The sequence below is a fragment of the Loxodonta africana genome, chromosome X (genome assembly GCF_030014295.1).
Source record: "Loxodonta africana isolate mLoxAfr1 chromosome X, mLoxAfr1.hap2, whole genome shotgun sequence".
Taxonomy (NCBI): domain Eukaryota; kingdom Metazoa; phylum Chordata; class Mammalia; order Proboscidea; family Elephantidae; genus Loxodonta; species Loxodonta africana.
In genome coordinates this window covers 64,733,305-64,747,240 of record NC_087369.1, presented here as the reverse complement: position 1 = coordinate 64,747,240, position 13,936 = coordinate 64,733,305, and the positions used below count along the sequence as shown (strand labels likewise).

General features: G+C 41.6%; 1 protein-coding gene across 3 annotated transcripts in view; it reads left to right on the top strand.

Moving 5' to 3' along the window:
- The first annotated feature begins 1,019 nt into the window (after positions 1–1,019).
- PHF8 (PHD finger protein 8) overlaps positions 1,020–13,936 on the top strand; it is a 129,763-nt gene continuing 116,846 nt past the window's right edge. The window contains exons 1-2 of one of the 3 annotated variants that reach the window (XM_064278354.1): positions 1,020–1,680; positions 2,573–2,762. In XM_064278354.1, coding sequence (XP_064134424.1) covers positions 2,665–2,762 — 98 coding nt within the window. In that variant the 5' untranslated portion in view covers positions 1,020–1,680; positions 2,573–2,664. The remainder of the gene's footprint in view (positions 1,681–2,572; positions 2,763–13,936) is intronic. The other 2 variants (XM_064278352.1, XM_064278353.1) reach the window with 2 other exon arrangements.

The following is a 13,936-nucleotide window of genomic DNA, read 5'->3' as shown; positions in this document are numbered from 1 at the left end:
TTGTGTGCTTACTGGATGTTATATTCCAAGTATTTACTTGCATGCTTTTCTCCTGCACTCACTGGTGATTTCCCACGGCTGAGGCCTTCTTTTCATCCTTGTATCCTCAGAACCTAACCAATTGCCGCTGGTGTGCACACACACACATTGTTTTCTTTTAGTGGTGGGACCCTTTAAGAAAGTGTAGTAGTAAGAGAACTGAGGATTTTCTAGAAGGTTTTGAGTAAACTAGCGCCATTTTTAAGCATGTGTGTGGAACTCACTCAAACCTCTTTTCACAACACACCCTCAGGCTGCAGTCAGAAAATTGTGGAACAGATGCATGAAAATGCCTTAACTTTATCTGAACTGAATTGGACTGAAACAGTAGGATAAAAAAAGAGAGGGTTCAGAGGGGTCTGGGAAGTTGACAGAAGTACAGAGGAACTACGACTGAGGGACTGAGGACAAGGGGGTAGTAGCGGGTGCAAGGGTTAACTTCCTATTTCTGAAACTCAACTCACTTGTCAAATGGGGATAGTAACAGAGCTTCCCGCATAAGGTAAAGAATAAACGACACGAAATTCTGGTGAAAGGGTCTGCTGACCAGGCTCGATGAATGGGATCTGCTGTAAGTACTCTGCCTCTACCCTGCGGGAAGCCCGCCCCCGCCTCCACCTATTAATTTTGCCTTTTGGAGTCACCGAGTTTACCTCTTCTCATAGGGGTAAAAGGCTGGGAAGGAGGAGTAGCGGGGGGGTGCTTAACTCCATGTTTGCCTGGAAGAGGGAAAGGCTAGGATGTTTCTGGCCCCACTCAAAATGGAGCCAAAACACTGCCTCATCTAAGATGGCGGCCTCTCTGCTCAAGGTCTGCAGCTTCGATTGGGTTGGTTCAAAGGTAGCTGAGCCCCGCCCCTCTTCCGCAAATGGCGCTACGCCCCTGGTGACATCATATGGGAGATGGCTGCTTTTCCTTTCTCTGCGTGTGCCGGGGTTACCTCGCGTGTCCGGCCCTCATAAGATGGCGGTCGGGTTCGTCCCCTCGCGGCAGCGGCGCCACTCTCAATATGGTAGCTGTTTACCCCATATTTCTCCTCCCCTCTCTGCCTCTACTTCCTCATTGTTTTGAATAAACTTTATTGACTACTACAATTTACCACCACCGCCACTGGGCTTCTCCCGGCGATTTACCGGGTTGTTTTTCTTGAATCTGGCTGCCGACTGGTCTCATTCCTCGTTGGGTTGCTCGCGGCTATCTCCTGCTGGCTCAGCTACAACGCCGCTTGCCCGTTCGCCGGGCAGCCGCCGGACTAGGCCAGAGCCGCGGTCTCCAGTAGGCCCTAACGGGCGGGCCTGCGGGGTGCTGTGGAGAGGGCTGCCCTAAAGCACCGCCGTGCAGACCCAGCGGGTGGTTCGAAGGAAGGCGAGCAAGGTTCATAGCCTTATTGTAACAATCCCAGAATTCGGCGCGCGCCGCCGGTGGGGCCGGAACTGCCCGCTGAGCCTCCGCTGAGCTAGGCGCCGAGCTGTGCCGAAGCTAGTCCCGCCGCAGGCGTGTCGGTGGGAGTGAATTCTGCGGGCGTGAGAAGTCCCTGCAGCTTTGGGGATGAGGAGCCTCCTGTAGGGTTCGGACCGAAGACCTTATCAGGTTTGGAGCTGAGGAGGTTCCTGTCAGTTTTGGAGGCGTGAAGATATTCTCGTAAGTTTTGGGGGCTGCTGGGAGATTCCTGTCAGCTTAAAGATCTATGATGAAATCCCTGTCAGTTTCGGGGAACAGGGGACTCCTTGTCAGTTTGGGAGGACTGTAAGGAGATGCAGTGAAAAAATCCTTGTTTAGTTTCAGGAGTGTGAGGGAATTCTGGTCAGTTCCAGGGGTTTGGAAGAGAGGGTGCGACGAGAACCCTGTCATCTTTGAAGTAGAGGACGATCTGATCAGTTTTAAAATTGAGATTTATTTCAGTTTTGGGGGATGACGAGACTCTTGACTGGCCGTGGAAGGAGTGATTTTGAGAGTGAAGGAAAAGATCATTTAAACTCTCAGAACACAGCCCCAGGACCGTGATTTGAGTTGGGCACTAAGCCTTGCCTGCCTTGTACCTGCAGGTATTGAGGTAGTTTTCGAGTAATCCTTACAGACTTTCAGGGATCCTTCATCTCTCTCTAGTTAACCCCTATTTTGGGGGTAGGGAAGACTTTTTTCCTTTGGTGCCCCCAGCCTCATTCTTAAGGCTATGGTTTGCGTCATAATAAAGGGAGCCCTGGGAAGCAAGGGGAGGGAGCAAGGAGAAGGTTCAGTGAGGGATTAAAGAAGCTTCCCGAAAAGGCTTCAGATATTTTACCTGAAACCCGATGAGAACTTATCACTGACTCTAGGGGGCTTAAGAAGGGGGAGGGGGAGGGGAGCCTCGATGGCATAGTGCCGTCCTTTATTTGTTAATGAAATTTTGAAGGCCTGGTGGACATTCTCCTGTTGCCCCCTACAGCCGATCCAGCTGTGCTGCATCCTGGCAATGGTAATTCCCCATTTGTGAACTCAGGCTGGTACCCCGGGGGACCTGATTCACTCTATAAAAATTGTTGTTTGTGCCCAGCCTTCATTCAGAAAGGACTCCTGCTACCACCTTCCACATCTCTTGACGCCACGAACCTGGCCGGCTGCAGAAGGCTCCAAGGCCAGGCGAAGATGGCCTCTGTGCCAGTGTATTGCCTCTGCAGGCTGCCTTATGATGTGACCCGCTTCATGATTGAGTGTGACATGTGCCAGGATTGGTTTCACGGCAGGTAAGAGGGCAAGCCAAGCTGTACACAGCGCAGTAGCCGGCTGCTCACTGATCTTTCCTTTGCTCCGCTGTTTTGGATTCCCACTCAAAACTTTTTTTTCCCTCTCTCATCAAGAATTAACTCCAGCCCACCTCAGAGATCCAGGTTCTTCTGTCTCCCTTTGGTGACCAGGACATAGGTGACATTGGCCTGTGCTGTTTCTCTTTTCCCCTACGTATTTCTTCTTTTCACTCTTCTTTATAATATTAAAAAAAATTATAATTAATTTCCAACCACAAAGACATTATCAGTTTTTATCTTATGGCAATTTTGTTTTTCCTCAGACACTGACTTTGGGGGAGACAGTACTACATTTTTGAGATATTTGAGTGTAACATGTGAATTTGAGTCCTGGCTTTGCAACTTACTATCGATGTGACCTTGGGCAAGTTACTTTGCCTCTCTGAGCCTCATTGTCTTCATTTATAAAATGTAATAAATACTTCGTGATTTTGCATGCACTCAATACATGGAGGCAGAAATGCAATAGTGTTTTATTTTTACAATATTTATCTGCAGAGCCATCCAACTAAAATTGAATTAGTAGAAGAAATATGGGTAAAACAGCAGGAGTAATACTACTAATGCATTCCTTCCAGTTAACCATGTGTACTCATAAGCACCTGTCACCTAAGATTCCAGAGAGGTTAGTGTGTGGGATACAACTGTAATATTATCCAATTATTTTTTTTTTATTTGGGATTTATATCCCAACTATGTAAAGACAACCCCGAGAGGGATTTGTACACTATAGTACAACAAAACAGTATAGGGTGTCCTCCTTTGTTGCATGTTAGATTCTAAAATTTTCAGTTGTCATTAGTCCCTTCCAAAGGAGCCATTCCTATTACCAAGCCCAGACCAAACTGAAGGTGATGGTGCTGAAATTCTGCTCTTGGCAGGGACTACGCCATGCAGTTTCTCCGCAAAAGAGTCAAATTCGTATTTAACTGATCTTTATTGCATATTTACCATGGTCCAACTGCCTCATGTTATTTCATTTAAGAGGGGACAGACCTAGAGGGTGATTTCTTTTTCCTTTCCTCTGGAAACAGGTGAGAACTAAGATGTCTTTCAGGATTTTTAGCGCTGGGTTTGGTTTTTTTCAGGATTTTTAGTATTTTTGATAGTGCTGATAAAGTCACACTTATGCTTAAAATTCTTCCAGTGGTTCCTCTACAGGATAAAATCTGATCTCCTTTGTGTGACAGACAAGACCTTTTGTGATCTACTTGTTCAGTCTCATTTATTATCATTCCTCTTCCCTTGCTCTTTATGTCCCAGTGAGACTGAATTGCTTTATACTGTTTTATGCTTCTGTGTCTTTTCCCATGTTATTCCCACTATTGTCCTCCCTTTTATAGCTCGCAGAATACCCTTCCTCTGTAATAGGCCTCCTTCCTCTGGGTTCCCATTGTACTTTGTATTGCATCTTTATTAATTATTTCATTAGATCATAATTATAAGTATGTCGGTGTCATTCACTAGCGAGAGCTCTCTCAGGGCAGAGAAGTCATCTTTTCATTTTTGGTGTCCTCAGAATCGTTCAATGCCGAACATGTAATAGATGTAATAGATGCTGAGTACATTTTTGAATGAATGAATGAATCTTCATGAAAAAGGCTATTGCTTTAGATTGTTTCAGACCCGGGAAATGGGCTCCTGTCCACGATATAGAGAGCCCTTAATTCTGTAATCTGGGAACAGGGAACAGGAACAAATGCTTCCTGAGTACTTATTGTGTGCCAGACCCCATGACGGAGACTTTGCATAAATTATCTCATTTAATCTATACCCAAGCTTGAAAATTAGATATTATTCTTTTAAATAATGTTTTTTTAATTTTTTTCCTGATTATACAGATGAGACAGTCTCATTATATAAAATATATATTTCTATATAGAAATATAGAAAAAGAATAAAGAAAATAAAAATCACCTATGATCCAGCACAATTCACTGTTAAATTTTTTGTTGCATTAACTCCTACCTGTTTATTTTAAATGTAAGCATTTACTTTTACAAAATGGGATTCTGTTATAAATACTATTTTGTAACCTATCTTTTTCCCCACCGAACATTATAATGTATCTTACCAGGTCATTAACTATTCATCAGAAAACTGATTTCTGATATTCCACCATATGTATGTGTCATCAGTTACTTGGTCATTTCTTCTATGGTTGGACACTTAGGTTATTTGTACTTTTTATATTATAAATAATACTGTGATGTGAGAGAAATTTTAGGGGTTCTGGAAATGTTTTGTATGTTGATATGGGTGCTGGTTAAAACAAAAAAGAAAAAAAATGTGGTGAACACTTTTGTAGTCACTTAACATTTACAATGAACACCACTAAGACCTTTAAGAATTCCAGATTTATAAATATCACAATGGGCGTATGGGCCAGGCCTCTCCTTAATCACATTTCTATGGCAAGTCCTGTTTCTGTGCATACCCTGACAAGTTCACTGCCTTAATTTCTTTTCCACGGAAGAAACCAAGTTTTTATTGTTTCTCCTGTTTCTCTCTATGGGCTGCTAGAGAACAAGGAAGCCAGCTGAGAATCAGTTCTTTGGTGGGTAGCTGTTTTTGCTTATTCAGTGCATTGTACATGTGCACATGTACACACACAGCTCATAGTCCTCCATTTAAGTTTGTACTTCAGCACAATTAAAAATTACTAAGTATTATGAACTTTTCATTGTTGCTCACAATAGTTAAACTCACAAATTATAAACCCACAAATGCCTAGAGGCAATATAAACCTGCTTGCATCTCTGACCTCTTGTTTAGCAGCCGTAGCACAGTTCAAATCCGCCAGGTGCTCCTTGGAAATGCTACGGGGCAGTTCTACTCTGTCTTATAGGGTCGCTATGAGTCGGAATCAACTCGACAGCATTGGATTTGGTTGGTTTGGTTTTGCATCTCTGATGACTTCCATAGGATATGGCTTTTTTGAAGTCCTATAAGGGATTATGGTATATAATGCCAAGTTACTTCCTGGAAAGGTTCTAACAAGGGAGGCAGTTATTCCATTTTGCTGATGAGACTCTGGAACTCATGGAGGTTAAGTGACTTTCTGAGTCTGGATTTGAATTTAGCATTGTCTGATTCTAGAGCCCAGGTTCTCAAAAGTGGAAAGAATATGGCATAGCTCCACTCCTCTAACTGTAAAGGGCTGGATTTTGCAAAATACTTTGATTTGTAGAACAGTGGTCCTCAGAATTTAGAGTACATCAGAATTGCTTGGAAGACCCGTTAAAACACAAGATTGTTGAGCTCCGCCTGTAGGGTTTCTGATTCAGTAGATGAGTGGGGTCTGCCGGCAAGAATCACTTATCCTGTCTTGATTCCCTCCCCTTCTGTGGAGTGTGACAGCTTCTAATATTGGGGGATGGGCAGGGTAACATATCATTACCATACACCATGCATTTTCACAGTGTGACTCATTAACTGGTAATTTGTTTAAAATGCAGATCACCAGGCTAGGACTGGGACCCAGCAATCTGTATTTTAACAAACAGGTGATGTTGATGTACCCTAAACTTTGAGAATCATTGCTCTACACTGGCAGAGAAAGCTAGTTGGCGAGTATTTATTGATGTCTGGGGCTTTGCCCAAACAGTTAAGTGTTCAATTACTAACCAAAAGGTTGATGTTTCAAGCCCACCCAGAGGCACCTTAGAAGAAGGGCCTGGAGTTCTGCTTCTGAAAGGTTAGAATCCATTGCCATCAAGTCAGTTCCGACTCATGGCAACCCTATAGGACAGAGCAGAACTATCTCAGGGTTTCCAAGGAGCAGCTGGTAGATTTGAACTGCTGACTTTTTGGTTAGGAGCCAAGCTCTTAACTACTGCACCACCAAGGGTTGAAAAGCCTTTGGAGTGCGGTTCTATTCTGCAACACATGGGGTCAACATGAGTCAACATCAACCGGTTTAGTGTTTTTTTTTTTTTTTTGCCAGAACAGGTTTTGGCAAAAACCTCGTCCCTTACAGTTTTCCTATCTATAGAAGAATTGGTTGGCACATCCCTAAGGGGGTGGCTGTGATGTGAACTCTGAATTGTAGAAGAAATGGCCCCGGTTTCAGAGCTGGAAGATCTGGGTTCAAATTCTGACTCTGCTACTTATTTGTAAAGGATTTCATTCCTGAAAAACCTCAGTTCCCCTGAGGGTGGATGTGATGATTTAAATAAAATAGTAATAGCTATTTATTGAACACTAGCTAGTGTGCTAGCCACTATGCTAAACACTTTGCCAAATTATCTTTAACCTTTTTTTGGAGTTTTTAAATTATGATTTCAATTTATGTAATAGTTAAAGGATCATTTAAATTATCTGTTATATATTGGAACACTTAATTGTATTCGTGTAGAACCTGTGCATAGATCAAGAGGCAGTCGTTCGAACAGAACAAGGGAATACTGCATGGTTTAAAATCAGGAAAGGTGTGCATCAGGGTTGTACCCTTTCACCATATTTATTCAGTCTGTATGCTGAGCAAATAATCAGAGAAGCTGGACTATATGAAGAAGAACACAGCATCAGGATTGGAGGAAGACTCATTAACAACCTGCGTTTTGCAGATGACACAACCTTGCTTGCTGAAAGTGAAGAGGACTTGAAGCACTTACTGATGAAGATCAAAGACTTCAGCCTTCAGTATGGATTACACCTCAACATAAAACAAAAATCTTCATAACCGTACAAATAAATAGCATCATGATAAATGGAGAAAATATTGATATTGTCAAGGATTTCATTTTACTTGGATCCACAATCAACACCCATGGAAGCAGCAGTCAAGAAATCAGTGCATTTATTGCACTGGGTAAATCTGCAAAAGACCTCTTTAAAGTGTAAAAAAGCAGAGATATCACTTTGAGAACTAAGGTGTGCCTGCTCCAAGCCATGGTATTTTCAGTCACCACATATGCATGCAAAAGCTGGACGATGAATAAGGAAGACCAAAGAAGAATGGATGCCTTTGAATGATGGTGTTGGTAAAGAATATTGAATATACTGTGGACTGCCAGAAGAACAAACAAATCCGTCTGGAAAGAAGTACAGCCAGAATGCTCCTTAGAAGGGAGGATGGCAAGACTTCATCTTAAATTATTTTGACATGTTATCAGGAGGGACCAGCCCTTGGAAAAAGACATCATGCTTAGTAGAGGGTCAGCGAAAAAGAGGAAAATCCTCAATGAGATAGACTGACACAGTGGCTGCAGCAATGGGCTCAAACATAGCAACAATTGTGAGGATGGCACAGGACTGGGCAGTATTTCATTCTGTTGTACATAGGGTCACTATGAATCAGAACCGGCTTGATGGCACCTAACAACATTATAAATTGGGTGTGCTGTGGAAGTTTGTGCTTTTCAAGGAATGTAGAATTGTTCATAATATTTCCGTATTATCCTTTCAATTCTGTAGGCTCTATAGTGATATTTCTTTTCATTCCTGATATGATAATTTGTGTCTTCTCTTTTTCTTTGTCAGTCTTGAAGGAGGTTTTTAATTTTATTGATATTTTCAAAGAACCAGCTTTTTTTTCTCATTGACTTTTTTAATTGTCTTTTTGTTTACAGTTTCATTGATTTCTGTACTTTATTTTTTCCTTCCTTTTGCTGGTTTTGGGTTTATTTTGCTCTTTTTCTAGTTTCTTGAGGTGGGAACTTAGATTATTAATTTCAGACTTATCTTTTCTCATATAAGCATTTAGTGCTATAAAATTCCTTCTCAGCACTGATTTAGCTGTGTCCCACAAATTTTGATATGTTGTATTTTCATTTTCATGTAGTTCAATGTATTTCTCTTTAGACTTTTTCTTTGTCCCGTGGATTATATAGAAGTATGTTGTTTAGTTTCCAAATGTTTGTAGATTTGTAGACTTCCTTTAATCTTTGTTATTGATTTCAAGTTTGATTCCATACTCATCAGAGAGTATACTCTGTATGATTTCAGTCCTTTTAAATTTGTTGAGTTTTGTTTTATGGCCCAGGATATGGTCTATCTTGTTAAGTGTTCCATGGCTGCTTGAAAAAAAATGTATATTCTGTTGTTGAGTGGAGTATTTATAAATGCCATTAATTTCTGTTGGTTGATGACGTTGTTGAATTCTTCTCTATCATTGCTGATTTTGTCTAGTCGTTCGATTAGTTGTTGAGAGAGAAGTATTGAGTATCCAAGGATAATTATGCATTTGTCTTTTTCCTTTTTGTTCTGTCAGTTGTTGCTTCACATATTTTGCATATGCATATAGGATTTCTATGTCACATTTGTGAAATTTTCACTCATTATTTCTTCAAATACTTTTCAACCCCACACTCTTTCTCCTCTTCCTCTGGGACTCTGATGACACAAATGTTAGATCTTTTCTTATAGTTCTGTATTTGCTGAAGCTCTGTTCATTTTTTTTTTTCAATTTATTTTCTTTCTGTTGTTCAGATTAGGTAATTTCTATTGCTTTATCTTCAGGTTCACTGATTCTTTCTTCTGTTGTCTCTACTTAGCTGTTGAGTCCATCCAGTGAGTTTTCTAATGTATTTTTCACTTCTAAAAGTTCCACTTCGAACTTTGCAGGAAATGACAAATTAACTTGGATATTTCTGATCTTTTTTAAATAACAAAGATTGATAAAAATGCTGTTTTAACTCTTTATTTATGAATGAAGATATTGTCTTTCCAGGAAACAGGTGGGAGTAGGGCCCAATTTCTTGGGTATTCTCAAAGAACAGAGATTGAGCAGACAAATAGCCAGACAGAATTCTGAGCAACCTTGTCACCTCTACAGTTTCTCCAACCCTCAGCCACCACTCAGTTCCACACCCCTGAAGGAATTGAGTGCCTACTTTTGTGTTCTAATAACACTTGATGCTACTACCTCTACTAACATCCCCACTTTGTATTCTAGTCACATATTGTAGTGGTATAGTAGAGTCACACAGACCTGGATTTTTATCCTGCTTTGCTACTTATTATTTTTGTAATCTCCATCAAGCTACTTACCCACTCTGAGACTCAGATTTCTCACTTGCTAAATTAGGATAATATTAATAATGATAATGGTGATAAAAAAAATGATAATGATGATAGCCAATACTTATGTGACGGGTTTTGCTTTAAGCACTTTCCCTATTTTAGCTCATTTAATCCCCTAATAGTCCTACAAGGTGGTACTATTATTTCTCCCATTTTACAGGTATAGAAACTGAGGCACAGAGAGGTTGAGTAAGTTGCCTAAGTTCACATTGCTAGTAAGTGACAGAGATGAATTCAAACCCATGCATTTTGGCTCACAACTTGGTACTTTTAACTGCTGTGCTATGCTGTCTCTGAATACTGTACAGAATTCTCTGATTTGTTGTGGAGTTTAAATGTGATAATATGTTGAAGTTCATAGTTCAGTTTTCTCCTCATTTTCCTTTCTGCAGGCTTCAAATTCACTTGTTCAGTCACCATCCCCTTAAAAGCCAAAAAACCAAACCCATTGCTGTCAAGCTGATTCCAACTCATAGTGACCTATAGGACAGAGTAGAAGTGCCCCATAGGGTTTCCAAGGAGCAGCTGGTGGATTTGAACTGCCGACCTTTTGGTTAGCAGCCGAGCTCTTCACCACTGAGTTGCCAGGGTCCCCACCATCCCCTTACCCTACTTTATTTTCTTTATAGCACTTACTACTATACGAAACTGTTTTGACACCACTTATCTCCATCTCTAGAGTGCCCACTTCATGAGGGCATATCTGTGCTCAATATTTGTTGAATTTGTGTAGTTATTAACTCAATAAATATTTATTGAGTGCCTACCATATGCTGGACTCTGGTGAGCACTGAGGATAATTCATCTTAATCTCAAGACCTGGAGCTGTAATAATTGTTCTCTTCACTAGGGAAACCGTCCAAAGCGAAGCATTTACTACCCTTGGTCCTAGGTGATAATTATTGAGCCAGAAGCCTGATTTTCACTGGTCTCCCTCCCTGATCTGAGGAGTTATCTAGCCCAGTGAATGTTTGTTGAACTGGGTTAGATAATAGGTAGAGCAAGACTTGGAGATGGATAAGGTAAGGACTTTGGTGAACAAGATATACTGTCTGTTGAATGTAGTGGGAGCAGACAGCAAGTAAATGAGCAGTTACAAGTCAGCATGCTGAGTACTGAAATAGGAACAGTGTGGTGTGCCACAGCAGCAGGGAAGAAGTAGACCAGCAATGTTCCAGGCAGAGGGAGTTGCATGTGTTGAAGCCAAGAGACCAGAAAGAGATTGGCACTGAGAATCCAGCTGGCGTTTTAGGGCAGGACTGGTTTCATGGGCATGGGACCATTGTAGTCACTCAGAAGGGGGCCCAGCATCTGAGGCTTAATGAATGCTCTGTGGTTGTTGTCTTGAAAGTCTTAATAATTTTACCTTTGAATTTGTGTTTTGTAAGGGAAGTCCGATGGGACAATGGGCCTGTGCTAGGGACTTAGAGCCTTGGCTCACATGTGGTCCTATCTCCTGCTGCCTCCCTGCCTCCTCGAACAGCTTCCTGGGGTGCTGGGCCAGGGTGCAGGTTTGGGGAGAGTTGGGGTCAGGTGCGTGTACCCTGTGCACTGAATCTTGGTACAGGGCCCCTGGGCACCTGTGAGGGCCTGCGCTTACCAAAGGGAATGTGACGTTAAATAGCAAATAAACACCATGACAAACTGAGTAAGAGAGACCACAGAAGAAAGGAAAAAGCCTTTTTCCCACTTTTCGAAGAGGCCCCAATTTTCTTTTTGTTCTAGGCCCTATAAATTACGGAGCCAGAGGTGTGTCAGGGGCTGAAGGTGAGGCCAGACAGGCAAAGCCTTTTAGGTCACGTTAGGTTCAAAAGTTTATATTTTACCTTATTAAAATAGGGAGCCTGTGAAATGTTTTAAGGATGAGTTGACAGGATTGAAATAATATTTTTAAATGATCGCTCTGGCTGTAGTATAGAGGACCAGTTGAGTGGGGACAGAATAGAGGCCAGGAGCCCATTTAGGAGGGCAGGAAAATAATCCCAGTTAGAGATAATGGTGGCCTGGACTAGGATAGGGGCCATGAAGATGACAGGACAGAATTGATAGCTACTCAGGAGATGGATTTGATAGAACTTAGTGATAACTTGGGTTATAGTAGCAAATACACAGTGATCACTTACTGTGTGCCAAGCACTGTACTAAGCACTTTATATAAATTGATTCATTTGCTTTTGTATTCATTTTTGTAAAATAATTTTATTTTGTTGTTGTTGAGAATATACACAGCAAAACATACACCAATTCAACAGCTTCTACTTTTAGTGACATTGATTACATTCTTTGAGCTTTGCAACCATTCTTGCCCTCTTCTTCTGAGTTGTTCCCCCCCCCCGCCATTAACATGAACTTACTGCCTGCTAAGGTTCCTGTCTGATCTTTTGAGTTGCTCTTGTCAATTTGATTCCATATAAATAGTTCTTAAAAGAGCACAATGCTCAGGGCAGACGTTCTTTACTAGTTGAGCTAAACTATTGTTTGGTTTTAAGAAGACTTCAGAGGATACTTTTGGTTTAAGATTATCTCAGAACACTACTTTCAGGAGTTCATACAGCCTCCATGGCTCCAGAATATCTAGATTCCATGAGAATTTGAAATTCTATTCTGCATCCCCCCTTTTGATCAGGATTCTTCTATAGAATCTTTGATCAAAATGTTCAGTAATGGTAGTCAGGTACCATCCAGTTCTGGTCTCATGGCAAAGGAGGCAGTTGTTCATGGAGGCAAATAGCTACACGGTCCACTTCCTCCTCCTATTCCTGACTCTCCTTCTTCCCCTGTTGCTCTAGGTGAATAGAGACCAATTGTTGTGTCTTGGAAGGCTGCATGCAAGTTTTTAAGACCTAGACCCTAGGCAGTGAACTAGGAGGTAGAACAGAAGCACCAAACACATTATTATGCCTATTAACTAGAATGTCCCATGAAACCATGACCCTAAACCTCCAAACCGAGGAACCAAATCTCATGAGATATGTTATGGATTGAATTGTGTCCCCTAAAAATGTGTGTTAACTTGGCTAGGCCATGATTCCCAGTATTGTGTGGTTGTCCACCATTTTGTGATCTGATGTGGTTACCCTATGTGTTATAAATCCTAACCTATGTGATGTTAATGAGGTGTGATTAGAGGCAGTTATGTTAATGAGGCAGGACTCAATCTACAGGATTAGGTTAAGAGAGAATCCCCACCCTACAATTCAAAGGTGCCAATTCTTCCTCAGCTGTCTTTATTCATGATCCAGCTTTTGCAGCCATATGAGCCATATGACCCATGGCTTGGGTCAGGGGCACCTTAGTCCTCAAGGTGACATCTTTGCATTTCAACACTTTAAAGAGGTCTTTTGCAGCAGATTTGTCAGTGCTGATTGTGGATCCAAGGAAAATGAAATCCTTGGCAGTCTCACTATGATCTCCGTTTATCATGATGTTGCTTTTTGATCCAGTTGTGAGGATTTTTGTTTTCTTTACATTGCCCTATAGGGTCACTGTAAGTTGGAATTGACTTGATGGCTTCGAAGTTTGTTTTTTGGGATTTTGCTCTCTCTATTCCAGAAACACTGTCCTCCCTTTTGTTGTTTCAGTATTCTAGGCATTCTCCTGCCACAAGGCTTTTGTACTTAATGTTCTTTCTAATTGGGAATGCTTTTCCCTTATATCCGTATGGCTTGTTACCTTACTTCTTTCAGGTCTTTATTCAAAAGTTTCCCTTCCCTAAAATTTCACTACCACTGCCATTTCCCTCCCACTGCGTGTGTGTGTGTGTGTGTGTGTGTGTGTGTGTGTCAGCTCTTCTCACTGACATATATTTCACTGATTTTTCTTGTTTCTTGTCTGCTTCCTCCACTACAATGCCAGCAGGAAGGCAGGGTTTTTGTGCTTTAGATGAAAGTTTACAGGGCAGATCAGTTTCTCATTCAATAATTAATACACATATTGTTTTGTTACACTGGTTGCCAACCCTGTGATGTGTCAGCACTCTCCCCTTCTCGACCTTCCATTCCCCATTTCCATTTGTCCAGCTTTCCTGTCCCCTCCTGCCTTCTTGTCCTTGCCCCTGGGTTGGTGTGCCCATTTAGTCTCATACACAT